This window comes from Heterodontus francisci, chromosome 9 (assembly GCF_036365525.1).
Source record: "Heterodontus francisci isolate sHetFra1 chromosome 9, sHetFra1.hap1, whole genome shotgun sequence".
NCBI lineage: Eukaryota > Metazoa > Chordata > Chondrichthyes > Heterodontiformes > Heterodontidae > Heterodontus > Heterodontus francisci.
This window is the reverse complement of record NC_090379.1, coordinates 102,153,513-102,180,884: the sequence shown is the minus strand read 5'-3', so window position 1 is coordinate 102,180,884 and position 27,372 is coordinate 102,153,513. Positions and strand designations below refer to the sequence as shown.

Here is a 27,372-nt window from a genome sequence, read left to right as displayed (position 1 = left end):
GACAGGTGAGGATGTGGTAGGAATATGGGATTAGTATAGGATTAGTATAAATGGGTGGTTAATGGTCGGCACAGACTCGGTGGGCCGAAAAGCCTGTTTCAGTGCTGTATCTCCAAATAAAAAAATAACATCTCAGAAATACTTTTCACATAATGAATTACTTGGAAGTGCACTGATTTCTATTTTGTGCTCATCAAGATCCCAAAATCAAAAAAGATATAAAGGATGAGTTAGTCCGTTTTTGGTGGTTTTGGTTGGGCAAAGAATATCAGCCAAGTCACTGAGAGAACTCATTATGTTTCTTCAAATAGCACCATGGGTTAATTAACACGCACATGAATTGCTGGAACAGACAGATGTGCCTTGGTTTAACATATCATCCGATAAAAGTTCAGAGCACCTCAGGTACTGGCTGCAATATGTACACCAGCCCTAGAGTGACAACTGAACTCATAACTCCCTGGTTCAAAGGCAAGAGGACCACCAGCAAGGCCACACTGACAACAACAAAAAAACATCTGCATTTATACAGCACCTTTAACATAATAAAACATCACAAAGCACTTCACAGGAACATTATAAAGCAAAATTTGACATCGAGCCTGATTACCAATAGCTTAGTCAAAAAGGTAGGTTTTAAGGAGCGCCTTAAAGGATAAAGAGAGGTAGAGATGTTTAGGGAAGAAATTCCAGAGTTTAAAACCTTGGCAGCTGAAGGCACGGCCACCAATGTGGAATGCTTAAAATTGGGGATGCTCAAGAGGCCAGAATTAGAGGTGCGCAGATACCTCAGAAGGTTGTGCGGCTAGAGGAGATTGCAAAGGTAGGGAGCGGTGAGGCCGTGGAGGGATTTGAAAACAGGGTGAGCATTTCAAAAACAAATCTTTGCTTAATCAGGAGCCAGCACAAGGGTGATGGGTGAACGGGAATTGGAGTGAGTTAGGATATAGGCAGCAGAGTTTTGGATGACCTCAGGCGTATGGAGGGTAGAACGTGGGAGGCCAGCCTGGAGCGCGGTGGAATAGTCAAGAATAGAGGTTACAAAGGCAGTACAAAAACAAAATTCCTACCAGGTTAAAAATGATCAAGTGCTGGCTTAGAGTTGATTGCAATTGAGGGATAAGAGCGAAGTTGTAATCACCATTGTTCACCATAATGGAATAAGTAATATAATTTTGGGAATAGAACCACAGAAAAATTATGGTACAGAAGGAGGCCATTCAGCCCATCGTGTCCATGCCAGCCAAAAAAACTAGCCACCCAATTTAATCCCACCTTCCAGCAGTTGGTCCATAGCCTTGCAGGTTACAGCACTTCAGGTGCATGTCCAGGTACCTTTTAAAAGAATTGCGGGTTTCTGCCTCCACCACATAATTTACAAAACTCCCATTTTTGTCTCATATGCACGGCATAGGAATGAAATAATGTGCAATACATAGGAACATAGCAACACAAGGAGGTCATTTACCCCCTCAAGCCTGTTCCACCATTCAGTTAGGTCATTAGTGATCTTTAAATTCAATCTACTCACCCCACCTTAGTAAGGCAACCTTTAACAACCTTGCCAAATAAAAATCTATTAACCTCAGTTTTGAAGTTTTCAATTATCATAACCTCAAGAGCTTTATGGGGAGAGTTCTAGATTTCCACTGTGTGAAGAAATGCTTTCTGACATCACCCCTGAATGACCTAGTTCTAATTTTAAGGTTATGCCTCCTTGTTCTGAGCTCTCCCACCAGAGGAAATAGTTTCTCTCTATCTATCCTATCAAATCCTTTAATCATCTTAAACGTCTCAATTAGATCACCTTTAATTTTCTATATTAAAGGGAATACAAGCCTTCTCTGTGCAATCTGTCCTCATAATTCAACCCTTTAGTCCCAGTATCTTTCTGGTGAATCTACATTGCACCCCGACCAAGACCAAGGTCAGGAAGTAGATAACGGAGGTTTTACTATATTTTCTAAATAATAAAATATTGTTTCAATTCCTGAAGGATGTGTAGTATAATTCTTACCATTCTTTACAACTTCTTCAGCGTAGTCGTTATTTAGCTGTTCCTGCTCAGGCACAATGAGGACTGGTTTCTTTTCAGGATTTCTGAGGTGTGACATACATCTCCCTGTTGAAATAGAATTCTGCTGTTTGTGCAGGTAAACTCCAGGTTCCAGGTGCTGCTTCGTCACAGCAAAAGAGCTATCCCTGTGAATTGGACTTGTGAACTCCAGCATTGCCTCCATGTTTTCTCTCCAATTCAAGGCACTACTCTTGGTGTGTATGCAAGATTTTGCTAGTGCAGAATTATTTTCTTTTGCACTGGGACTGTTCAGTTGTACTGATGCTGTTTGCTTTGATTGAGTTTTATTTGTTTTCTCCTGTTGGGGAAGACCAGAAACGTCAATGTAACAAGAAAAGTAAGAAGAAATTCCCCAGATTCTCAGTAATTCTTAGTGTTAATCTTTCTGCTGCAATGACTGAAAAACATTATTACAACTAAGAAGTCATATCACCATTAAAAGCCATTTGTACTTTTCTAAAAAAACTGCATGTATAGTATTATTATATGATTATTAATCAGTTATTTTTAACCAAAAATTTACTTTCCGACTCCCATCACTTATTAGCCAACATTTTTCATTTGTACAGATTAATAATTGTTAGCAATTTCTATTTGATTAGTAAATGCTGATACCGGTCTTTCAACAATTTACAAATTCCTAGATATCGTACCTCTGTTACAGAAGATCTTGAAGAATGTTTGCCAGGTTTGTTGTCCTCTTTCTGTTGACTTTCTTTCACTGACAGAAAACCAATCGAGAGCTTGTTTGTGTTTCTGTCCTTATCAGACTGCTGCTCAAGAGGAATCGCATTGCAAAAAGAATGATCTGACCTTGATCGATGAGACAGAGGTGGGTTAATAGCATTTCCTGGGGTTGTTTCTGCAGCATGCCTGTGTACACACCAAGATATCTGCTGACAAGTTTCTTGGTATGGATAAGGTCTGTCATCCTCTGCACATAGAGTGAAGGTTTGATGAACTGGATTGCTAGCTCCCCCAGGTGGCATCTTAAGCCCACACATTCTTCCTGACTTTCCAGTAGTGAAATTGTCCCTTTTGTCAACTACTGTTCGTACAAAGGCAGTACTGTGATAAGGTTGGTTCTGCATACTCTCACAACGCATAGTATTTGCATCATGAGACTCTTTAGGCGCGTGACAATTATTTTTATTATTTTCAACTCTGCCATAATTCAGAGCCGCATCGAGGTTTTGAACAGACAGCTCATAATACTTTGTATGCTTATAGTTCTTTTCCAATTGCTCCATAGTGATGAATGGATGCCTTAAAGCAGTTCTTGGAGAAATGCGATTTTTAGGATCAAAGTTCAGCATTCTCTTCAGAAGAGCGACCATACTGGTGCGATCATGGAACTCAGCTATATCCTCACTATTTGGGAACGAAGTTTGGATGATACTGAAAGTCTCAAGCTCATCGAGTGACTTCAAAGTGTATCTTCTTGACTCCAAAGGTTGTGTCAACATCTTCGATTGGTACTCAGATAATGACTTAAGTTGCCACTGGTGAGCTGAATAAGGACAGGAGTTTCTTTTGAAGAAAAGATGAGCTTTACTTGCCTGATTGAGCAGATGGTCCTGGGGCTGTCCTTGTGTTTCAACAATTATTCTGATCTGATCATATTGATTTTTACCAGGATACAGAGGGTGACCAAGGCGAAGCTCAGCTAACACACAACCGAGGGACCACATATCCAGCTTTTCGCAGAAAGGCAATCCTAAGAGGATCTCTGGGGATCTGTAGTATCTGGCCTGGATATATGGTTCTTTAAAGTGAAAATTAAATTTCTCTATTAATAGAAAATTAAATTTAAACAGTTTTCTTGGGAAACTCAGAGAGAAACTGTATAATCATTTCAAAAATCAAGAGTTCCGTATCTTATTGGTGCAGTGGGTCAGTACACTAACCTTTCACTTCTAAGATTTGGATCAGAGAACAATATAGAATAATGAGTTGGAAGTCACCTCTCTCTGCTAACTAGGGGAGTCCTCCATGGCATGAGTTTGGTTCAGGTTCCACCTTGTTTCTGATGTACCCCAGTGCACAGCATGAAACTGCCCAAAGTGCAGCACGACTTGGCAATTATATAAAAAAAGATCATAAGTATAACACATGAAAATATAAAGGAGTAACCTTGACATCTGCTGTGGTAAAAACATTACAAAATATCCCGAAGGAGGGAATATTGAAGCACCGAGTAACGGGACTCAGCATGGTTATATAGGAGGGAGACCATGTTTAACAAGACTATTGAATTTCTTTGCAAGGACGACAACGGTGATTTTACTCCCCCAGTCCACCCGGCTGTGCATAGGCACTGGACAGGCAAAATATACCTCAAATATATGGCATCATTCTGAGCTGATCATGCTTAAATTTGGTGCATCAGGTCAGTAGCATGGCATCCAAGGTGCAAGTTCACCCTCTGGTGGGACCATGTACATAGAAATGAGGTTTGGAAAACAGCAGAGAGAAAATCTGTCGGCAGGCTAGTAGATAAAGAGAGGGCTTCTTCTCAGTCTTCCATTGCCTTATGTCTGCCCCATAGAGTTTCTGATCAGAAGGGAGCTAGGTGAAGGCCCAATGCCTGCTTCTCCAGATGCCTCTCAAAATGGGAGTCTTTCTGATGAACTGAGGACAGAATCACTACCACCTACCAACTTTACATGGCTACATTTTGCGTATGCTTACTGCAGATGCTCTTTATCCCTCAGTAGGCACCCCCAAAACCCTGGGACAATATAAATAGGTAGAAACCCATTGTCATGGGAATTCCTGTGCTTTACGCCTGAGGATTGAGTGTTTTTTCTTGGGTATAAATGACAGGACATTCAGCCTATTGATCTAGTGGATAATGAAAATTTACCAGAGATTACGGTCCTGAAAATCCATAGGGGGGTACATTTTCTGCACAAGTTCTAACAAGCGCCCACTATAAATCTTTGTTGCACTTTCCACAGTTGTTTTCCTTAAATTTGGCTGCCAATGGCAGCACATGAGCCAGCTGTGATACCTAGGGTTTGCCCAAGAGGCGGTGAAGTCCAACCAATAGTGCGTTCATCGGAAAGTGGGGGGGGGGGGGGTGCGTTGCTCTCCTCAGAAACATTTTTTAGTTGGTGCCACTGTAAGGAGGCTTCTAGAGATTAATTTATCTTCATTTTATTCTTGGAGTCCAGGCCACCATCACCCATGTGGTCCCCACTTGATCAGTATGCTCAATTTGATTAGGCAAACCTCTGCCAACCATGTGCAGAGTCTCACTGATGGGGCTCTGAGATAGGGACTCCCCCTCCAGGCCATCCTTCAGTGATTGGCAAGTTTGGAGCAGGCAACGACTCAGCACCCAACAGGACATTAAGGGAATAAAAACAGAAAGTGCTGGAAATACTCAGTGGGTCAGGCAGCATCTGTGGAGAGAAGCAGAGTTAACATTTTAGGTCTGTGACCTTTCATCAGAACTGGCAAAGGTTAGAAAAGAAGTAGGTTTTAGGCAAGTGAGGGGGAGGGGTTTGGTGGGGAAGAGAACAAAAGGGAAGGTGTGTGATAGGGCAGAAGGCAGGAGAGATTAAATAACAAAGCTGTCATGGGACAAAGGCAAACAGCGTGTGATTACTTGTGGTGAAAGACAAAGCATTAGTCCAGAAAGAGTGTTAATGGCAGAGTAATGAGCAACACTGTCCACATGAAAAAAGAGGCACATGGTTAAAAAATAAAATAAAATAAAAAAAATAGAAAAATATTTTTAAAAAGGCCAGTCATGCTCTGAAATTGTTGAACTCAAGATTGAGTCTGCGAGGCTGTAGAGTGTCTAATTGAAAGATTAGGTGCTGCTCCTCGAGCTTGCGTTGATGGTCACTGGAACACTGCAGCAGGCCAAGGACAGAAATGTGGGCATGACAGCAGGGTGGGATGTTGAAATGGCAAGCAACCAGAAGCTTGTGGTCATGCTTTCAGACTGAGCAGAGGTGTTCGCAAAGTGGTCACCCAATCTGCGGTTGGTCTTCCCAATGTAAGCGTGACCGCATAGTGAGCAGCGAATACAGTATACTAAATTGAAGGAAGTACAAGTAAATAGCTGCTTCACCGGGAAGGAGTGTTTGGGGCCTTGGATGATGAGGAGAGACCATTAAGGGAGTTTCAATGAGTTCCCAGTGTATTAGAAAACTGCAAGCAGAATGCCCCTATTCAAGAAAGGAAGGAGGCAGAAAGCAGCAAACTATAGGCCAGTTAGCCTAACATCTGTCATTGGGAAAATGTTGGAATCCATCCTTAAGGAAGTAGTAGCAGGACATTTAGAAAATCACAACACAATCAAGCAGAGTCAACATGTTTTTATGAAAGGGAAATTGTGATTGACAAATTTATTAGAGTTCTTTGAGGATGTAACAAACAGGGTGGATAAAAGGGAATGAATAGATGTGCTGTATTTGGATTTCCAAAAAGCATTTGCTAGGTGTCACATAAAAGGTTACTGCACAAGATAAGAACTCATGGTGACGGTTGGGGGGTAATATATTATTAGCATGGATAGAGGATTGGCTAACTAACAGGAAACAGAGAGTCAGGATAAATGGGTCATTTTCAGATTGCCAAACTGTAACTAGTGTGATGCCACAGGGATCAGTGCTGGAGTCTCAACTATTTACAATATATATTAATGCCTTGCATGAAGGGACAGAGTGGTTCATAGCCAAATTTGCTGATGATACAAAGATCGGTGGGAAAGCAAGGTGCAAGTTGTGAGGACACAGAGAGTCTGCAAAGGGATTTAGATAGGTCAAGTGAGTGGGCAGAAAATTTGGCTGATGGAGTATAATGTGGAAAAATGTGAGCTTATCCACTTTGGTCGGAAGATCAGAAAAGCAAAATACTATTAAATGGAGAAAGACTACATAATGCTGCAGTACAGAGTGATCTGGGTGTCCTCGTGCATGAATCACAATAAGTTAGTATGCAGGTACAGCAAGTAGTTAGGAAGGCAGACGGAATGTTGGACTTCATTGCAAGGGGGATGGAGTATAAAAGTTGTCTTGCTACAACTGTACAGGGTGTTGGTGAGCCCACACCTTGAGGACTGCATACAGTTTTAATCTTTTTTAAGGAGCGATATACTTGCATTGGAGGCAGTTCAGAGGAGGTTCACTAGGTTGATTCCTAGGATGAAGGGCTTCTCTTATGACAAAAGGTTGAGCAGGTGGGGTCTATACTCATTGCAGTTTAGAAGAATGAGAGGTGAAACATAAGATTCTGAGGGGGTTTGACAGGGTAGATGCTGAAAGGATGTTCCCCTTGTGGGGGAATCTAGAACTAGGGGAAACAATTTCAGATTAATGGGTCTTCCATTTAAGATGGACTTGAGGAGGAATTTCTTCTCTCAGAGGGTCATTAATCTTTGGAATTCTCTACCCCAGAGAGCAGTGGAGGTTGGATCATTGAATATATTCAAGGCTAAGTTATACAGATTTTTGATCTAGAAAGGGAGTCAAGGGTTATGGGGGGGGGGGGGGGGATGTGCAAGCCAGAAAGTGAAGTTGAAGCCTCAAATCAGCCATCATCTTATTGAATGTCAGAGCAGGCTCGAGGGGGGCCCACATGGCCTACTCCTGCTCCTATTTCTTATGAAAACCAAGGCCTGGCATATCTGGGTTCCATACAATTTTCCATTTATAATTTAGGCAAGTTTTCCATGCAGTGCTGTACAGGAGTTTGGTCCACAAGATCGGAAGTTGACGAATAAGGGACGCCGTCAGAGTAGGTCAGAAATTGTCTCAAATTGAACAAGGGGCAATTACATGAAACTGCATTCTACCAAAATGGTAGAATATGGTGGGCAGTACAAGAGTCAGTACTAGGGCCAATATAACTTACAGTGCTCAAAAATAATCTGCATGAAGGCACCATGGTTAAAAGCACTGTAATTTTCTCATCAACAGTTTGAAGTATTTGGGTTAAGATTATCTGGGGTACGGGATGATAAACAATGGACTCCTATCTGCAAAGGTTAATGGAGATGATCATGCACATGTTAAACTTAAGCTGCTTTTTAATTTGAGAATTTATTTTCTACTCATTCAAGGGATTTACAAACACTAATTCGAAACAATAGAATCACAGAGCCAATGAGAAACATTCGAATCACAGGCTGGGGTCATGGAAGTGAAAGTGGGAGTAGGTAGCGAAGGCCCTCCAAATCTGACCTACACTCCTGTTGTACACACACTGGCCATCCAATTGGCGCAAGCATGCAGGGTCGCCAATGGATTCACAACCGGGATGGGAGGTAAAGCGGTGGCCGGGCTGTCCTGTGACCCAGAAGAAGGTGCTAACGGCATGTTTAAAGGGCCATCAGCACCTGATGCCTGTATGCGGATGTCTCAAGGAGGAAGCCTGGAGTCTTATAGAAGCCCTCAGCTGCATGAAACCCTCATCATTCACTGAACAACACCACTCATCTGCCTGTTACCAACCCTCACCTGTCTGCTGCTCGGCTTCATCTGCCTGTGAACACCCCCCTCATCTGCCTGCTGCCACCATTCATCTCCTGTGATCCACCCCCTCATCTGCCTGCTGCCAGCCTTCATCTGTCCGTTACCATCCCTCAGCTGCCTGCTGCCACCTTTCATCTGCTTGTGAACACCCCATCTGCCTGCAGCCACCCTTCATCTACCTGTGATCCACCCCCTCATCTGCCTGCTGCCACCCTTCATCTACCTGTGATCCACCCCCTCATCTGCCTGCTGCCACTCTTCATCAACCTCACCACAAGGAAACCCCTTCTGCCTGACACCAGGTAAACCAGCCAACCGGAAAGCCTGTGGAACCTGTTTGAGGGCATGATGAAAGCAACAACCCAGGTGGCTCCACAGTTCAGTGACGACATCTGCTTGTCCTCCTCCAGGCTGCTCAGGTAAGGTGGGAGGTCCTCTTCCCTAGGGACCGAAGCTAGACCTCCCCACTGAACCAATGAAGGTCACAGAGGAGGCCAGCAGATGTGGGGTTGTCCAGAGAACATGGATCCAGTGCTACATGCGTGCCACTGGCCACAAAAACTGCAAAAGGCATGTAAAGTGCTTAGGCATTGTGTTTGCTGTAATCTGGCCACTGACACCATCCTCCGCAGGAGAAGAGGGCACAGAATACAAGGGACAGGGCACAGACCAGTGGTGGCGTCCCAATCCTCATGATACTGACTCCGATGGAGGAGCAGACACAGTGGCTAGCACTGCAGCCTCACAGCTCCAGCGACCCGGGTTCGATTCTGGGTACTGCCTGTGCGGAGTTTGCAAGTTCTCCTTATGACCGCGTGGGTTTTCACCGGGTGCTCCGGTTTCCTCCCACAGCCAAACACTTGCAGGTTGATAGGTAAATTGGCCATTATAAATTGCCCCTAGTATAGGTAGGTGGTAGGGGAATTGAGGGAAGGTGGGGATGTGAGAGGGTAATGGGATTAATGTAGGATTAGTATAAATGGGTGGTTGATGGTCGGCACAGACTCAGTGGGCCGAAGGGCCTGTTTCAGTGCTGTAGCTCTAAATAAATAAATTTCCAGCTGGCTGGATACCAGGGCAGCTGCTCCATCATGAACAGTGAGGCCAAAGGAGAAACTGATGAGGGTGAGCCGCCTTGGAAACGAGCATGGGGGAAGCATCATACAAGCATGATGGATGGTCAGGCCTTCCAAGTAACAGACATGTGTTTGAACTGTAGTCGATTATGTGGGCTCCTGTCTGGAAGATCGGGTGGGCCTGATCCTTCTGTTTTCTCATGCAGGTCAATTGCAGGACCAGACAGGCACCATGTCCGGGGGATATCCATCCACCTCTGAGGAGGAGGAGGGGACCTCAGAGGGTGCAGCGTCATATCCTTGCCCCACTCTCTCCACCAGTTCTGATACTGTCAACTCGGTGGGTATGCGCGCAGTAATAAATCCAGGGTCACAAGCTGGAAATAGCACCACACAAGCGCTGAGCCAGCTGTCAGAGGTTGTGACAGCCGAGGCCTCTGATACTTGGAAGACTGTGGGAAGCCAGGCACATGCTGAGCCCCAGGCTGATGACTTTCCTTTGGAGTTGTCCGTACGGTGGCAGATATTTGAAGTTAAGCATGAGGTCCATGAAGACCTGGCAGAGATTCCAGAGGTTATGCACACCCTGGCTTAGAGAGTGGAGGAGACCATCCAGGCCATGAGTGTGTGCAGGTTGCCTCCTCCATCGAGAAGCTGACGACTCTCCTGGAGAGCCACATCCAGCAGATCGGTCGGTGGCTGCTGGACATACCTGCAGACCCGCATGCCACCACCCTGTCCCTGAGCTCAAGGGAGCAGTAGTAAGGGTCAGGAGAAATGAATGAAAATAAGTGCCTCCCGAGCCTTCCTTGCACCTAGATCTTAGCTCCTTCCAAGCAGCCCCTCATGCCTGTCAGCATGCTGCGACTCTTCTTCGGCTTCCTCGTCTCAGGATGCCTCACGCTCCACTAAGTCTTCAGCAGCCAGGGCCTCTCCCCTCTGCAGCGTCAGGTTGTGCAAAGCGCAGCAAACCACCACTATCCCGGAGACTCTTGCTGTGGCATACTGAAGAGCGCCACCCGATCAGTCCGGCACCTGAATCATATCTTAAGCAGTCCATCCTTACAGGCGTGCTGGGGGACAGGGCAGGGGGAGTGCTGTCGGGGGGGCAAAAAACTGTGGCATCTGGCGGTGGTCACAGACGAGTTGGATGCTGTGGGAGTGAAAGCCCTTCCAGTTAATTAAGGCCCCAGCTGGCCTGCGGGAGCCTTGATGGCCACATACGTGCAGTCAATGAGACCTTGCACCTAGGGAAATACAGCCATGGATTCAAAGCCTCTCGCTCTCTCGGTCTGACTGTCCACATCGGTTCTGAACTTGGTCTACTGGTTGGCCCTCCTGAAGATGCCATCTGTCACTACCTTGATGCAATGGAGTGCAGCCGATTGAGAAATGCCGCATGTCTCCAGTGGGCTCCTGAAATGAGCCTGAGGCGTAGAAATTCAGGGCCAAAGTGCCCTTGCAAGCCACTGGCATTGGATGCCCAGAAATGCAATTGGAGCTCATCTCCACCACCATCATGGCACACAGATCAGTCATGACTTCTCGGGATAGACCTCGGCGACATTACTGCTCTGACATGTGGAAGTAGCCCATCCATTGCCTGTACACCCTGACTACTGGGTACCCTTGTCTTTGCGCAGGTCTCTGCACCCAGTTCCTTCTGTGGCCTTCTGGAGCTTCCCTGTCATGAGGCTGCCGCTGCAGGAGGCCAGAAGGTTATTGATGTCCGGTTCCGTTTTCTCACCTCCCCCCCGCCACCTCCCTCTCAGGTTCCCCTCCTCACTGGAGGAACCTCCTCCAGAATGCACGGTCCCCATGCCACCTGGACAATACTGCTTTAAGGGGTGACCCTTCCCGCTGTTGCAGAAAGGCCACACAGTCCTCTCCCCCCAGTTCGGCCCTTCTCCATGAGCGCCTTGCCAGGAGGACTAACTGCTCAAATGGGCCTCAAGCCAACAAAAATATTTGCCCTGCTCATTCTGTGCCAATAAATCAAAAGCCTCAGTGAATGTCTGCTGAGTGCAGCAGACCCCCACAGCTGCTGCCCTGTTGCTGCCCTTTAAATGCTGGCGGGCTCCGACCCCCCCCCCCCAACACAACCCCGTGTGGCCCATGCGCAGCTTGTAAAATTCTGAGAGGAACATAAAATTGATATCAATTGCCTCCTCAACTATATTAATTGGGCTTTAATTACTCATTTGCAGATGGCATGCGGAGTCCCCACTTGACTCGCCATAGTAAGACTGTATTCCGGCATCAGGACATAGGGAGCCTGGCTTGATGCCATTTTGCACTATTTTACGTCCCCCCCACACCCACCTCCATCGCTGTCCATTTTGAACTGGTAAAATTCCGGAAACAATCAGAAACAAGAGAATCAGAGCCGATAAGAAACATCAAAATCACTGAGGGGAATTTTAATCTGCAAGGTATGGCTGGTGTTGGTGCATGCAACAGATTAAAAGAGAAAAAAATGCTGGCATGATGGGAAACTGGCAGGAACCGGCTGACTTCCGCATTTAACTCGAGTGCGTTTGGTAACCTACGGGAAACCTCATGGTACAGGAAGGTCTGCTATTAAAATATGCTAAAAGGCAATTGAGTGCATCTTTAATCCTAGATTCTGTCATTAACTGTCAGCGACAGGTTTTCCTGGCTTCCTGGAATTCATCAGGTTGAACAAGGTAAGAGGACTGCAGGAATTGATGGAGCTGAGCAATGACAGTCTGGACAGCCTTTAAATGCTGAAATTATGACAGCTGTTTCTTTGCTTAAGTGAAAGGCTTTTGCTCACAGGACTTGTTCTGAAAGTGTGCTTTCACTGCATAGGCGATTTACAAGACTTTGAAGGTCATTTCTGCTACCTTGGAGTATTTTTTGCCATTGAACTACACTTCCCAGTTGTCAGCATTTTCAGCAGCACGGGAACCAGTAATGCAGCTCTACCTTGGACTTCTGATGAGGAATACAAGGAGCAGCAGCAGGAGCAGCATGAAGCAGGAGCAGCATGAAGCAGGAAGCAGGAGTAGCAGCAACTTTCTCCTTAATCACCTGCCACTCCACAGGACAAAGTGGGTGAGCACAGAACTCCTACTCGCAGAACGTGATACCCCCCACTCTCTATATACAGGCAGGGAATTAATTTTCTGGACATGATTGAGCATCAGTACTTAAGGGGGCTCAGACTTTCATGTCAGGTTGTTGCTGACATGAAAGTCCCCTAGAAGAAGACCTCCTTCCAAGTGGACCAGAAGGGCACTCTGGTGGGCAGGGTCACACAACAGCCCTGAATTTCTTTATGTACGGCACATTCCAGGGATCTGCTGGTGACATGCGTAGAATCTCACAATCTGCTGCGCACAAGTACATTTCCCAGGTGACGAATGCCATGTTTGCCAGGGCAGTCACTTCCGTCCACTTCACTACTAATGAGGTCAGTCAGAATGAGATGGCCCTTGGATTTGCTGCTCTGACTGGATTCCCACGGGGAGGGATAGATTGCATCCATGTGGCAATCAGGGCACCTCAGACCAACCAGCAGTATTCATCAATCAAAAGGGGTTCTATTCCATTAATGTTCAGTTGGTATGAAACCACTGAAAGATAATCATGCATGTTTGTGCATTACACTCAGGAAGCTACCATAATGCCTTCATTCTACTAGTCAAGTCTCCCACAGATATGAACACCCTCAAGCAGTCAGTGGATAGCTCCATGGTGACAAGGGCTATCCTTTAAGGATGTGGCTGATGACACCTGTGAGGAGCCCTACCACTGACACCAAAGAAAGGTACAACTGAAGCCACATGAGCACAACAGCAATCATTGAGCAAAGCAATGGGATACTGAAGATGCGATTCAGGTGCCTGGGCAAATCCACGTGGAGGCGGGCGAAGGCCCTTATGTGGCCATTAATTGGCAACTTAAGGGCCTTCATTGGCCTGGGGCAGGCGGCCTGTTTTTCGCTGCCCCCTCCACCCACCCCCCGCCCCCCAGCCCTACGGAAGTGGGGCGGAGGCGGAAGCAGGTTGGGAAGGCCTCCTGGAGCATCCCGCTCTATTTTACACCACCCTGCCCCCCACTGCCACCATCCGGCTCATTGGGGTGCAGTAAAATTCTGGCCAGTGTGTTTAAAATTAAACCCTGTTACAATAAGACCAGGTGAAGATAGTAACAGACCGCTAAACACCTTTCTCACCTGGTCCTAACAGGAATTTGGGAGCTAGCGTCCAGGATTTTACCCACAGACAAAGGAGTGAAATTGAAAGTGGGAAGCCAAATTGTTCCCAATCAAAAAGAGCAAATCAATACAGGTTTTCTTGTAGTTGTGTGTGATTGAATACTAACATGTCTGCAACTGAAACTGGTAGCTCTCCAAGCCAGGGTGAAGTAAATTGGGATACGGTAAAAGCACTGTCTATGGAGGAGTTGAGAAAAATAGTTGAGCAGTGTGGGATCATTGTACATGGCAAGGCTAGGAAGTCTGAACTCCTAAGGCTAGTGGCCAACCATTTTTCCTTTGAATCTGAAGAAGCAGAAGCAGTGTTAGAAGCACATTCCGACAGGGTATTGTTAGCAAAGATACAATTGGAACAAAGGAAACATGAATTTGAGGAAAGGGAAAAAGAGAGAGGCAGGAGAGGGAGAAAGAGAAGGCCTTCCAAAAGAAATGTGAAGAAAATGAAGGGCAGGAGAGAGAGAAAGAATATTCCAGAAAGAATCCAAAGAGCTAGAGCTGAAGCCGCTTGAGTTATCTAGGGGGTGACAGAGTAACCCTAGTGAAAGCATGGCCAAAATGGAGGAGCACAATTCAGGGCTGGGTACAAGATTGCTAAAACTCACTCAATTAATTCCAAAATCCAATGAGGAAGATGTGGAAGCGTTTTTCGTGTCTTTTGAGAAACTGTCAAGGCAACTAAAATGGCCAGCTGAGACCTGGTCTCTTTTATTGCAAAGCAAACTAACCGGAAAGCCCATGAGGTTTACTCCTTGTTGCCAGATGAGAGTTGCTCAAGTTATGAACTGACCAAAAATGTTATCCTCGGAGCATATGAATTAGTACCTGAAGCTTATCGACAAAAGTTTAGAACCCTCAAAAAGCAAGCCAATCAAACTTATCTGGAGTTTGAAAGAAATAAGCAACTGGCTTTTGATCAGTGGCTGAGGGCTTTAAAAATACAACTCAGCTGTGAGACTCTCAGAGAAGTAATCCTGTTAGAGGAATTTAAAAACTCTCTCCCATTCTCAATAAAAACCCATGTAGAGGAGCAGCGGGTTCAGGGAGCCCGGCAAGTGGTCATTCTGGCCGATGAGTTTGATTTAATTTATAAGTTGGTTTTCCAGGAGAGAACTTTTCCTAATCACACCCACAAATCCGAAAAGGACAAAGGGTGAGAAGGTGATATCCGCCCAGGAAATCCTGGAAAAGAAAGGAAAGCAGGAGACACAGGGGGCCCTCCTCTAGCCAAAAATGAAGATGCTGTGAGCAAGAGTGAAATCCAGAGACCTGTGTGTTTCTGATCTAACAAGGCAGGGCATTTAAAAGTTGACTGCTGGAAACTAAAGGGAAAACCAATAGGGTTAATCAGGGCACACCCACGCAGTGAAGATGAGGGCTGATGGAAAACACAGAACAAGCTGTGGCTTTAACTGCAGTAACAGTGTAACCCAGGAAGCTTACTACGGCCAATACAGGAAAAGTTAATAGGATTCCTGAAGGTTATCAGGGTTTTATGTTTGAAGGGAAAGTAACCCCATACCCCTCGAGTGGGGCAAGCAAACCCATAGCGATTCTCAGGGACACAGGGGCCACCAGATCCCTTTTACTGGGAAAAGGCCTGACCTTTCCCCCAGAGAGTGCAGTGAACATCAGAATGGTGGTGAATGGTATTGGAGGGCAGTGTATGCCTGCACCTGTACACAGGGTACACCTGGAGTGCAACCTAGTTTCGGGACCGGTGACTGTAGGGATTGTCCCTAGTTTGCCTGTGAATGGGGGTGACCTGCTCCTAGGTAATGATCTGGCAAGGGTGAAGGTGGTAGCCCCACCGCCCCACCCCTCCCCGCCACCGCCCCAAGTCATGAAAGAAAGACCACAGGAGGTCAGAGAGACAGGGCAGTGGCAGGAGACAGTCCCCTGCAGAGTCCCTGAATGTGTAGTGGATCAGGCCATGATCAAACCAGCTCCCCAGAGGAGACTGTATTGGCACTGCAGGCAAAGGACCATGAGGTCTGCCTGTCTGAGACTTTCTTTGGAAAGTTAGGAGACCCAGGGAATGAATTAAATGGATTTTCCCCAGGTAAGGCTCAGCGAGCCGACCTAGCATTGCGAGAGTTAGCACAGGCTGCCCAGTCTGCAAGTGAAGCAGAGGGAGTCCCTGATTGCTACCATTTAAAGAATGAAATACTGATGAGGAAATGGAGTTTTCCTCACAGACCTGAGGTCAAGGAGTGGACAGTAGTTCACCAGTTAGTGGTGCCACAGAGGTACCGGGGAGAAATATTAAGAAGGGCCCATGAGACTACAGTAGCTGTACATGCTGGTATACAGAAGAACAAAGCCCACATAAGAGAGCAGTTTGACTGGCCAAAACTCGACAAAGATGTGGTGGAGTACTACAGGTGTTGCCACATGTGCCAGGCTGAGGGGAAACCCCAACCTACAGTGAAACCTGCACCCCTAAGTCCTGTACCGGTGTTAGGAGGACCCTCAGCAGAGGCTGGTGAACCATAAGGGACCCCCGCCGAGATCAAAAGGGAACAGGCAGGCACACGGCTGGCAAAAATTTAGAAAGAGAAGGGGAAAAAGGGACCAAGACGGCAGGTTAAAGGAAGTCCGGGATGAATCTCGGATGAAGGGTTTTCTCCGGGTGCTCCGGTTTCCTCCCACAAGCCAAAAGACTTGCAGGTTGATAGGTAAATTGGCCATTATAAATTGTCACTAGTGTAGGTAGGTGGTAGGGAAATATAGGGACAGGTGGGGATGTTTGGTAGGAATATGGGATTAGCGTAGGATTAGTATAAATGGGTGGTTGATGTTCGGCAACGACTCGGTGGGCCGAAGGGCCTGTTTCAGTGCTGTATCTCTAATCTAATCTAAGAAAACCCTTACTGTCTGGTCAACCCCGATGTCAATGCAGACTCTAGAAGCACCCCACCAGAGTTGCTAACAACATTTACAGGAACCTGCAGAGTCAAAGAGAGACCTCTATGGGTAGAGAAACCATGAGGGTGATGCCTCACCTAGTCGAAGTCTGCAGGTAGGAGTGCCCCAGAGAACAAAGGGAGAGTAACAAAGACTCCTCCGCCACAGTCAGAGGAAAAGGGAACCACCCATCCCTGAAGCTAAAAGTCTTTGCATGGCTCAGAGTTCAGGATAGACCCGCCCCCTACTAACTATCCTGAGAAAAAAAAGAAAATTAAAGCAGCTCTGGCATCCAGAACAGACCGTTTTTAATAAGCTTTAAGATCGGCGAATCAATGGAAATGAATGAGAGAAATGCATGGTTTTTCTTTCTGTATCTTATATTGCACTCAAACGCTGTAACGAAATACGCTGCTTTTCTTCAAATCGCATTTCATTCCCCTGGGTGTGGAGCAATCAGGCAAACCGCACCCCCCAACCACACCTGCCAAGACTGAGGCACACATTATTTTGCGACATGGAACATTAAAACTTAAAAGTGCAAGCTCCTGACTGGAAAGACATTTACATGATGACAGTCAGTGTTGGAACAATGAAGAACCAGTCCCCGCCCCGATACACAGAAGAGACCTGGTTAAACGTGACCACCTGCTGGCCAACTAGGGGAGTTTTATATTGGAAAAACAAAATTTGAACACAGAACACCATGTGCTCCTGGAACTGAAGCAAGAATTACCTCCTCTCCTGTCTGCCCTCATCTTGCTCTCACCAACTTCGGAAACCATTGAAGACACGTAAACTCAAACAGAGAAAAGTCTCCTACGTTACAAGTTTTAAGAATACTGGGCCTCAATGAAATGCAAGACCATATCTTCAATCAAGGACTACAGTGAGCTCAAAGCACAGTAACAAGATATTTCCTCAAACTGTTCCACTTTATCTTTTCTTCTCTTTTCTGTCCCTATCTGCATGTGTATATTGCATGTGCATGCTCGCATGGGCGCGTTGTATATCCATAGGCGTGAACCATATTAGAGTTTAAGTAAGTTTAATAAATTTCACTTTTCTTCTTTAAACCAAAGAAAGCCTGTTTGTGCTCATTTCTTTGCCTTATAATTGGAAAGCTGTGAACAAGAATTCATAAAGGGGGAGCTCAAAACACAGTGCGTTTAAAATCAAACCCTGTTGCAATAAGACCAGGTCACGATAGTAACAGACCCCTAGACACATTTCTCACCTGGTCGTAACATTACAGAAACTTTTAGAGATGAAATTCATAAATTAGAACAGACAATGTGAGAGTGTTCTCAGTCATCTTTGTGCAGATCATCATTTTTCTTTGCCTGCTGACATCAAGTCAACATGAGTGATTGCTGTATTCCATGTAGTTGTGTGATAATTAATTCTGTCATCAGGTAGCTGGGAGACTCCCATCTCTCCATTACCAAAGTTTGCAAGTGCATCCTCCTCCATAGCAGTCAGGATCACGATGACTGGAGAGCCACCTTGGTTCTCTGCCTTCCCTTGGTGTTCTGCACTTTCTTCTTCGGCAAGGAAAGAAGAGAGCTAGAGTGTGAGAAATTGGATGCTTTAATAGACAGGTATTTGAGGAAGTGCCTCAAGAGGTACAAGAGGTGTGTTGATTTGAAGAGTGCTGTGGAGGAAAAGGCTGGGGAAGTCAAAGTGAGATGTTTGCACTTCAATGTGGCACCTTTCCTGCCCTGGTGTGGTCACTGAAACTCTTGCCTCACTGTATCCAGGAGTGAGGCACCACACTCCTGATACTCAACTCCTCTACCACTTCCAACTACACCTGCTTGGTTTCCAAGGCAGGCTTCTTCCTCCCATTCACTGGGAACAGAATCTCTCTGCAGGCCCTTACAGCCTGCAGCATGATGTCCAGGGATGCACCCGATAACTGCCGAGCAGCCTTGTATTGCTGACATACAATCATTCCAGTAATTGGTTATCTCCTGACAGTTGTACAATGCTTCCATTCTGACATTCACTGGGTCGCTTTAAATAATGAAGCTTCAACAGTCAGGTGCAGGTCGTCATCAAGGCCACCCTCTCGAATTGTTTGGGAAACTCGTAAGCTGGATACCAATGCCGTATCTTAGTGAAAAAGCCACTGACAAGCCCGCTGCTCAAATCCCCAGGTTCTCGCTGCACTGCTGGCCTCCCCACCGTGAGCGTGTCAAAACGTTAAAATTCAACTCATTAAATCAATGGGAAGGAAACATTAGAATCACTGAGCCAATGGGAAACATTAGAATCATGGAGCCAATCAGAAACAATACAATCTGAGCAGATTAGAAACATTAGAATCACTGAGTCTATGGGAAACATCAGTAGCATTGAGCCAATCAGAAACAATAGAATCACTAAGCCAATCAGAAACATCTGCATCAGTGAGCCAAACAACAGAATAAGAGCAAAGACAGTCCTGCAGCAACACTGCATTTAACTTAAAGTAAATGGATCAAGCGGCTGTACTGTGAAGGCAGTGTGTAATTGACAATCATCAGAAATGGGCCAAGTTTTGTATCCCGGGAACCAACAGGACTTAGAACTCTTTAAACAAACTGGGAGCTGAAATGAAATTATTCATACAGACACACGGACATGATGGATTGAATTCATGAATATGTTAACCAAGAAATTGCTGGAGCAATCAGACCATACAAAGGTATGTGTTTGCTCAAATTTAAGTGACTGTCCTAACCAGTGGACTCCTTTGGCTAAACTGTTAACAGGATTTACAAAATGATGACCATGGCCCCTGTGTGTCTGAAATGTCCCCACATCCCTTCGAAGTGTAAACCCCAGAACTGTTACAGGAGGTAAAACTCATTCACCAATCTGATGATTCTGATAAGCCCAGAATTTTCCCCACCAAAACACCTTTGTGTGTTAACAGGCTATTCAAGAACTCTGGATGTGGAAGTGATCAAGTCAAGCATTCTATAGGTTGCAGAAACAGACAAGAGTAAGTTGTTACAATCAAAAGGGGGGGGGGGGGGTTGCGTCAATCAATGTCACAGGTGTAATCTTTGTACTAGAAGAACTGTTCGTTTAGTACAGACTGGGCGACTTACAAGGACAACTGCGGGCAAACTTGATCATCCGCACAGATGGGAATCTAATCCTCTGAGTGATCACCTGGTGAGTAGTGTTTGAAATTAAGGAGAGTCAAAGGGAACAGCGGATGTGGGTACTGATTGAAATTGAAGGAGTTAGAGAACAGTGTATGTGGGAATAGCGAGAAACAGTGCACTGACATTTGTATGTTATCCATGGTACAATATATAGTTAAAAGAATACTGAATTGTATTGAGTTGTGAGCCTTGACCATTTCACTCCACCCGGATGGGTTCAGAACAGACTCTGGAATTAGAGTACAGTAGGAAAAGTGTGCGTTCGCCTACCTACAAGAGCCATTTAACAAAGAACAGTACAGCACAGGAACAGGCCATTCGGCCCTCCAAGCCTGCGCCGATCTTGATGCCTGTCTAAACTAAAACCTTCTGCACTTCCGGGGGTCTGTATCCCTCTATTCCCATCCTATTCATGTATTTGTCAAGATGCCTCTTAAACGTCGCTATCGTACCTGCTTCCACCACCTCCCCTGGCAGCAGGTTCCAGGCACTCACCACCCTCTGTGTAAAAAAACTTGCCTCGCACATCCCCTCTAAACTTTGCCCCTCACACCTTAAACCTATGTCCCCTAGTAACTGACTCTTCCACCCTGGGAAAAAGCTTCTGACTATCCACTCTGTCCATGCCACTCATAACTTTGTAAACCTCTATCAGTTCGCCCCTCCACCTCCGTCGTTCTAGTGAAAACAATCCGCGTTTATCCAACCTCTCCTCATAGCTAATACCCTCCAGACCAGGCAACACCCTGGTAAACCTCTTCTGTACCCTCTCCAAAGCCTCCACATCCTTTTGGTAGTGTGGCGACCAGAATTGCACACAATATTCCAAGGGTGGCCTAACTAAGGTTCTGTACAGCTGCAGCATGACTTGCCAATTTCTATACTCTATGCCCCGACCGATGAAGGCAAGCATGCCGTATGCCTTCTTGACTACCTTATCCACCTACGTTGCCACTTTCAGTGACCTGTGGACCTGTACGCCCAGATCTCTCTGCCTGTCAATACTCCTTAGGGTTCTGCCATTTACAGTATACTCGCACCTGTAATAGACCTTCCAAAATGCATTACCTGATATTTGTCTGGATTAAACTCCATCTGCCATATCTCCGCCCAAGTCTCCAACCGATTTATATCCTGCTGTATCCTCTGACAATCCTCATCACTATCCACAACTCCACCAACCTTTGTGTCGTCCGCAAACTTACTAATCAGACCAGCTACATTTTCCTCCAAATCATTTATATATACTACAAACAGCAAAGGTCCCAGCACTGAACCCTGTGGAACACCACTAGTCACAGCCCTCCATTCAGAAAAGCACCCTTCCACTGCTACCCTCTGTCTTCTATGACCGAGCCAGTTCTGTATCCATCTTGCCAGCTCACCTCCCCTTCACAAAACCATGCTGCCTCTCGCTAATAAATTCATTTGTTTCCAAATGGGAGTAAATCCTGTCCCGAAGAATCCTCTCCAAAAATTTCCCTACCACTGACGTAAGGCTCACCGGCCTATAATTTCCTGGATTATCCTTGCTACCCTTCTTCAACAAAGGAACAACATTGGCTATTCCCCAGTCCTCTGGGACCTCACCTGTAGCCAATGAGGATACAAAGATTTGTGTGAAGGCACCAGCAATTTCCTCCCTTGCCTCCCTCAGTATGCTGGGGAAGATTCCATCAGGCCCTGGGGACTTATCTACCTCAATGTGTTTCAAGACGTTCAACACCTCCTCCTTTTTGATACGACATACCCAGACTATCTACACTCCCTTCCCTGGACTCATCATCCACCAAGTCCTTCTCTTTGGTGAATACAGATGCAAAGTACTCATTTAGTACCTCGCCCAATTCCTCTGGCGAGATGCACAGATTCCCTCCTCTGTCCTTGAGTGGGGCAACCCTTTCCTTGGCTACCCTCTTGCTCTTTATATACGTATAAAAAGCCTTGGGATTCTCCTTAATCCTGTTTGCCAATGTCTTTTCATGACCCCTTTTAGCCCTCCTGACTCCTTGCTTAAGTTCCTTCCTACTTTCTTTATATTCCTCAAGGGCTTTGTCTGTTCCCAGCCTTCTAGCCCTTACGAATGCTTCCTTTTTCTTTTTGACTAGGCTCACAATATCCCTCGTTATCCAAGGTTCCCGAAATTGCCAAACTTAGAAACATTATAATCACCGAGCCAGTCAGTAACAATCAAATCAGATCTAACTAGAAATATTAGAATAGCTCAGATAATTGGAGTTGGTAAGTCATTTGGAAATAGGAGAATCACTTAAACAGTTATAAACAACAGAAACACTGGAACAATCAGATTTTTCAGACATAAAGATAAAAATACGACAGACACATAAATGTACACTTTTTTGCTGATTCACGTGATCACATTTCACCTTTAATAATCATATAATTGCCTTATTTTTTAGAAAAGATGCCAAAGCACCTTTGATGTCTGCCTGGACAATGGCGCTACAACGTGTAGCATTAAGATGTACAGCTGAGGAAGTCACAGGATTGATCTTCAGTCAATGCTAGGTTAACACTCAGCCAGGTCACAGTACTGGCACTACAACTGTCACCAGCATCCATTGGTCAACTGAAGGTAAAACTGTGTAACTTTGCCATTAATCAGTATTTATCTAGTAACTTGTCCCCCTCCCTAGACATCACAAATGTGTGGCTGAGAACAGTTTGGGTTTGGCCAAAGTCCACAAACACTTCCTCCAAGTTGAAACACGGAAAATGGTTACTTCTCCAAGATACCGGGGAGGCAATGGCTTAGTGATATTGATACTGGACTAGTAACCCAGAGACCCAGGGTATTACTCTGGGGACATGGGTTCGGATCCCACCATGGCAGAAGGTGGAATTTGAATTCAATTAATAAATCTGGAATTAAAAGCTAGTCTGATGATGGCCATGAAACCACTGTCGATTGTTGTAAAAATCCATCTGGTTCACTAATGTCCTTCAGAGAATGAAATCTGCTGTCCTTACCTGGTCTGACCTACATGTGACTCCAAACTCACAGCAATGTGGTTGACTCTTAAATGCCCTCTGAAATGGCCTAGCAAGCCACTCAGTTGTATCTAACCGCTACGAAGTCAAGAAGGAATGAAACTGAACAGACCACCTAGCATCGACCTAGGCAACGGAAACGACAATGGCAAACCCAGCCCTATCGACCCTGCAAAGTCCTCCTTAGTAACATATGGGGGCTTGTGCCAAAGTTAGGAGAGCTGTCCCACAGACTAGTCAAGCACCAGCCTGACATAGTCATACTCACCGAATCATACCTTACAATGTCCCAGACACCGCCATCACCATACCCAGGGTATGTTCTGTCCCATCGGCAGGACAGACCCAGCACAGGTTGCAGCATAGTGGTATACAGGTGGGAGGGAGTTGGCCTGGGAGTCCTCAGCATTAACTCTGGATCCTATGAAGTCTCATGGCATCAGGTCAAACATGGACAGGGAGACCTCTTGCTGATTACCACCTACTGCACCCCACCTCCCCCCTCAGCTGATGAATCAGTACTGAGGGTGGTAAGGGCACAGAATGTACTCTGGGTGGGGGACTTCAATGTCCATCACCAAGAGTGGCTCGGTAGCACCACTACTGACTGACCTGGCAGAGTCCTAAAGGACATAGCTTCTAGACTGGGTCTGCAACAGACGGTAAGGGAACCCATAAGAGCAAAAAATATACTGGACCTCAACCTCACCAATTTGCCTGCTGCCAATGCAACTGTCCATGACAATATTGGTAGGAACAAACACTTTACAGTCCTGGGGGAGACAAAATCCCGCCTTCACATTGAGGATACTCTCCATCGTGTTGTATGGCACTACCACCATGCTAAATGGGATAGATTTCGAACAGATCTAGCAATGCAAAACTGGGCATCCATGAGGCGCTGTGGGCCATCCGCAGCAGCAGAACTGTACTCAACCACAATCTGCAACCTCATGGTCCGGCATATCCCCCACTCTACAATTACCTCCAAACTGGGAGATCAACCCTGGTTCAATAAAGAGTGCAGGAGGGCATGCCAGGAGCAGCACCAGGCATACCTAAAATGAGTTGCCATCCTGGTGAAGCTACAACCCAATTTTTGCAATTTGCATGCCAAGCTGCGTAAGCAGCATGCGATAGAGCTTAGCGATCCCATAACTAACGGATCAGATCTAAGCTCTGTAGTCCTGTCACATCCAGTCGTGAATGGTGGTGGACAATTAAACAACTAACTGGAGAAGGTGGCTCCACAAATATCACCATCCTCAATGATGAGGGTGCCCAGCAGATCAGTGCAAAAGATAAAGCTGAAGCATTTGCAACAATCTTCAGCCAGAAGTGCCAAGTGGATGATCCAACTTGGCCTCCTCCTGAAGTCCCCAGCATCACAGATGCCAGTCTTCAACCAATTCAATTCACTGTGCGTGATATCAAGAAATGACTGAAGGCACTGGATACTGAAAAGGCTATGGGCTCTGACAACATTCTGGCAATAGTACTGAAGACCTGTGCTCCAGAACTAGCTGCGTCCCTAACCAAGCTGTTCCAGTACAGCGACAACACTGGCATCTACCCGGCAATGTGGAAAATTGCCCAGGTATGTCCTGTACCCAAAAAGCAGGACACGTCTAACCCGCCCCATCACTGCCCCATTAGTCTACTCCAAAACATCAGTAAAGTGATGGAAGGCGTCGTCAACAGTGCTATCAAGCGGCACTTGCTTAGCAATAACCTGCTCAGCGACGCTCAGTTTGGTATCCGTCAGGGCCATTTAGTTCCTGACTTCATTAATGCCTTGGTTCAAACATGCACAAAAGAGCTGAACTCAAGAGGTGAGGTAAGAGTGACTGCCCTTGACATCAAGGCAGCATATGACCAAGTATGGCATCAAGGAGCCCCAGCAAAACTGGAGTCAGTGGGAAAACTCTCTGCTGGTTGGAGTCGTACCTAGTGCAAAGGAAGATGGTTGTGGTTGTTGCAGGAAATCATCTCAGCTCCAGGACATGACTGCAGGAGTTCCTCAGGGTAGTGTCCTAGGCCCAACCATCTTCAGATGCTTCATCAATGACCTTCCCTCCACCGTAAGGTCAGAAGTGGGGATGTTCGCTGATGATTGCATAATGTTCAGCACCATTCCCGACTCCTCAGATACTAAAGTAGTCTGTATCCATACGCAACAAGACCTGGACAACATTCAGGCTGATAAGTGGCAAGCTACATTTGCGCCACACAAGTGCCAGGAAATCACCATCTCCAAATAAAGAGACAATCTAACCATCTCCCCTTGACATTCAATGGCATTACCATTACTGAATCCCCCACTATCAACATCCTGGGGGTGACCATTGACCAGAAACTGAACTGGAATAGCCATATAAATACCATGGCTACAAGAGCAGGTCAGAGGCTAGGAATCCTGTTGTGAGTAACTCACCTCCTGACTCCCCAAAGCCTGTCCACCATCTGCAAGGTTCAAGTCAGGAGTGCGATGGAATACTCTTCACTTGACTGGATGGATGCAGCTCCAACAACACTCAAGAAGCTCGATACCATCCAAGACAAAGCAGCTCACTTGATTGGCACCCCATGCAAAAACATTCACTCCCTTCACCACCGACGCACAGTGGCAGCAGTGTGTACCATCTACAAGATGCACTGCAGCAACTCACCAAGGCTCCTTAGACAGCACCTTCCAAACCCACGACCTCTACCACCTAGAAGGACAAGGGCAGCAAATGCATGGAAACACCACCACCTACAAGTTCCCGTCCAAGCCACACACCATCTGACTTGTAACTATATCACCGTCCATCAACTGTCATTGTGCCAAAATCCTGGAACTCCCTTCCTAACAGCACTGTGGAGTCCCCACATGGAGTGCAGTGGTTCAAGAAGGCAGATCACCACCACCTTCTCAAGGGCAATTAGGCATGGGCAATAAATGCTGGCATAGCCAGCGATGCCCACATTCCATGAATGCATTAAAAAAAAGCAGAGGGGTACCATACATTAATAAGAGTCAACATTTTTGCAAGAGAGCAGGGAGAAAATTGAATAAAATAAATAAAAAGATGTGAAAAGTGGGGTCCTTTCTTCAGAGGAGTTAAACAAATCCCAAATATTCAACATCAAAGTTATTCGGAAATGGATAATCAAAATATATACCTCGAATATGTTGAACCTCAGGCAGTAAACTGGCCGAGCCAAAGTCGATCACTTTGATCCTGAAAGGAAATCGCATGTGTTCTACTAACATGATATTGTCTGGCTTGATGTCTGTGTGGATAATAGACAATTCCTTGAGCTTCTCTAAAGCCCTCAGCAACTGGATGGCAATGGTCCGAATATTCTTGACAGGGAGAGGGGCAAAGTTGTTAGCCTTCTGGAATTCCTGCAAGTTCTGCTCCATAAGTTCAAATACCAGGTAAGACCTTGCATTTCTATGGAAGCATTCGAGAAGTTGTACAATATGAAACTTGTCTGCATCCACGTTTTGTAAGAGTTTTAACATCCTTATTTCTGCTGCACTGCAGCTATCATATTTTAGGGCCTTAATAGCAACAAACTGACCAGTGCTTCTTTTACGACAGCAGGTCACCTCCCCATATACTCCCTCGCCTATAAACTGGATAATGCTATATGTGTCATTGTGAGACAAGATTGCAGACATCCTTTTATGAGGGGGTTCCTGAACAATCATTTTAGGGGAATATATGATATTCTGTGGCTTAGCATATCCTGTAAATCTTTCCATGCTCATGTTCGAAATGTTCTCTCTTTTATCATCTATAACTAGGCCACCTTCACTGTCAGTAGACTTTTGGGTCGAGATGATGAAGAAAATCTGTTGTACTTGGACACATTTGTAGTCTTTCTTTACTGTGCACAAATCTTCTTTAATGTTTCTGCCCTTCCTTATGGTACTATTGAGGGCATGAAGAAACCTTTCAGAATAACTTTCAGCTTTATCGGTGAATTTCAGATACTGTTTGATGATGATCAGATACTTGGCAATTATGTACAATGCTCTCAACAGAATTCAAAATCAGATTTTGCACCTAAGTTCCACCACATTCATGCAATCAAGGAAATACCTTAGGATATAGACGCCAAGTCTATCAAAACGAACCTAAATTGCTTGTGGGGTTGTGTATAGCTGTACTGGATTGGCATGATGCTGAGTCACATTATATCATAATCTGTATGTAAGGATTTATATGCTCTGATGTCATAATTATTTTGTGATTTCACCAATATGTTTTGTAGGAAAGGGTAATTAACTGCTGTAATTCCTGTCTTTGAAGGAGCCTCCTCCACATTAATACAGCCGGACTTATTTATGGACTTTGTCATGAAAACCACACTTGCCAAAATGAGATATATTAATTTTGTCACATAGAACATTAAGTTTAAT

The 27,372-nt window shown here is 45.6% G+C and overlaps 1 protein-coding gene across 1 annotated transcript; it reads right to left on the bottom strand.

Moving 5' to 3' along the window:
• Positions 1-971: 971 nt before the first annotated feature.
• Positions 972-26,628, bottom strand: LOC137373353 (homeodomain-interacting protein kinase 4-like). Its single transcript, XM_068038175.1, has 4 exons — positions 26,124-26,628; positions 2,731-3,842; positions 2,018-2,375; positions 972-1,006 (listed from the first exon to the last, which is right to left on the bottom strand). Exons 1-4 carry the CDS (start codon positions 26,626-26,628, stop codon positions 972-974), a joined length of 2,010 nt encoding a protein of 669 aa, XP_067894276.1.
• Between the last annotated feature and the right edge of the window lie 744 nt (positions 26,629-27,372).

Excerpts from the sequence above, each read along its gene's own strand:
- LOC137373353 (XM_068038175.1), bottom strand. The coding sequence starts at position 26,628 with ATGTCTGCAATCTTGTCTCACAATGACACATATAGCATTATCCAGTTT. Across the intron at positions 3,843-26,123 it reads TGAGGTTCAACATATTCGAG|AACCATATATCCAGGCCAGA; the intron begins GTATATATTTTG and ends TTCACTTTAAAG. Across the intron at positions 1,007-2,017 it reads TGAAGAAGTTGTAAAGAATG|GCTGGCCTCCCACGTTCTAC; the intron begins GTAAGAATTATA and ends ACCGCGCTCCAG.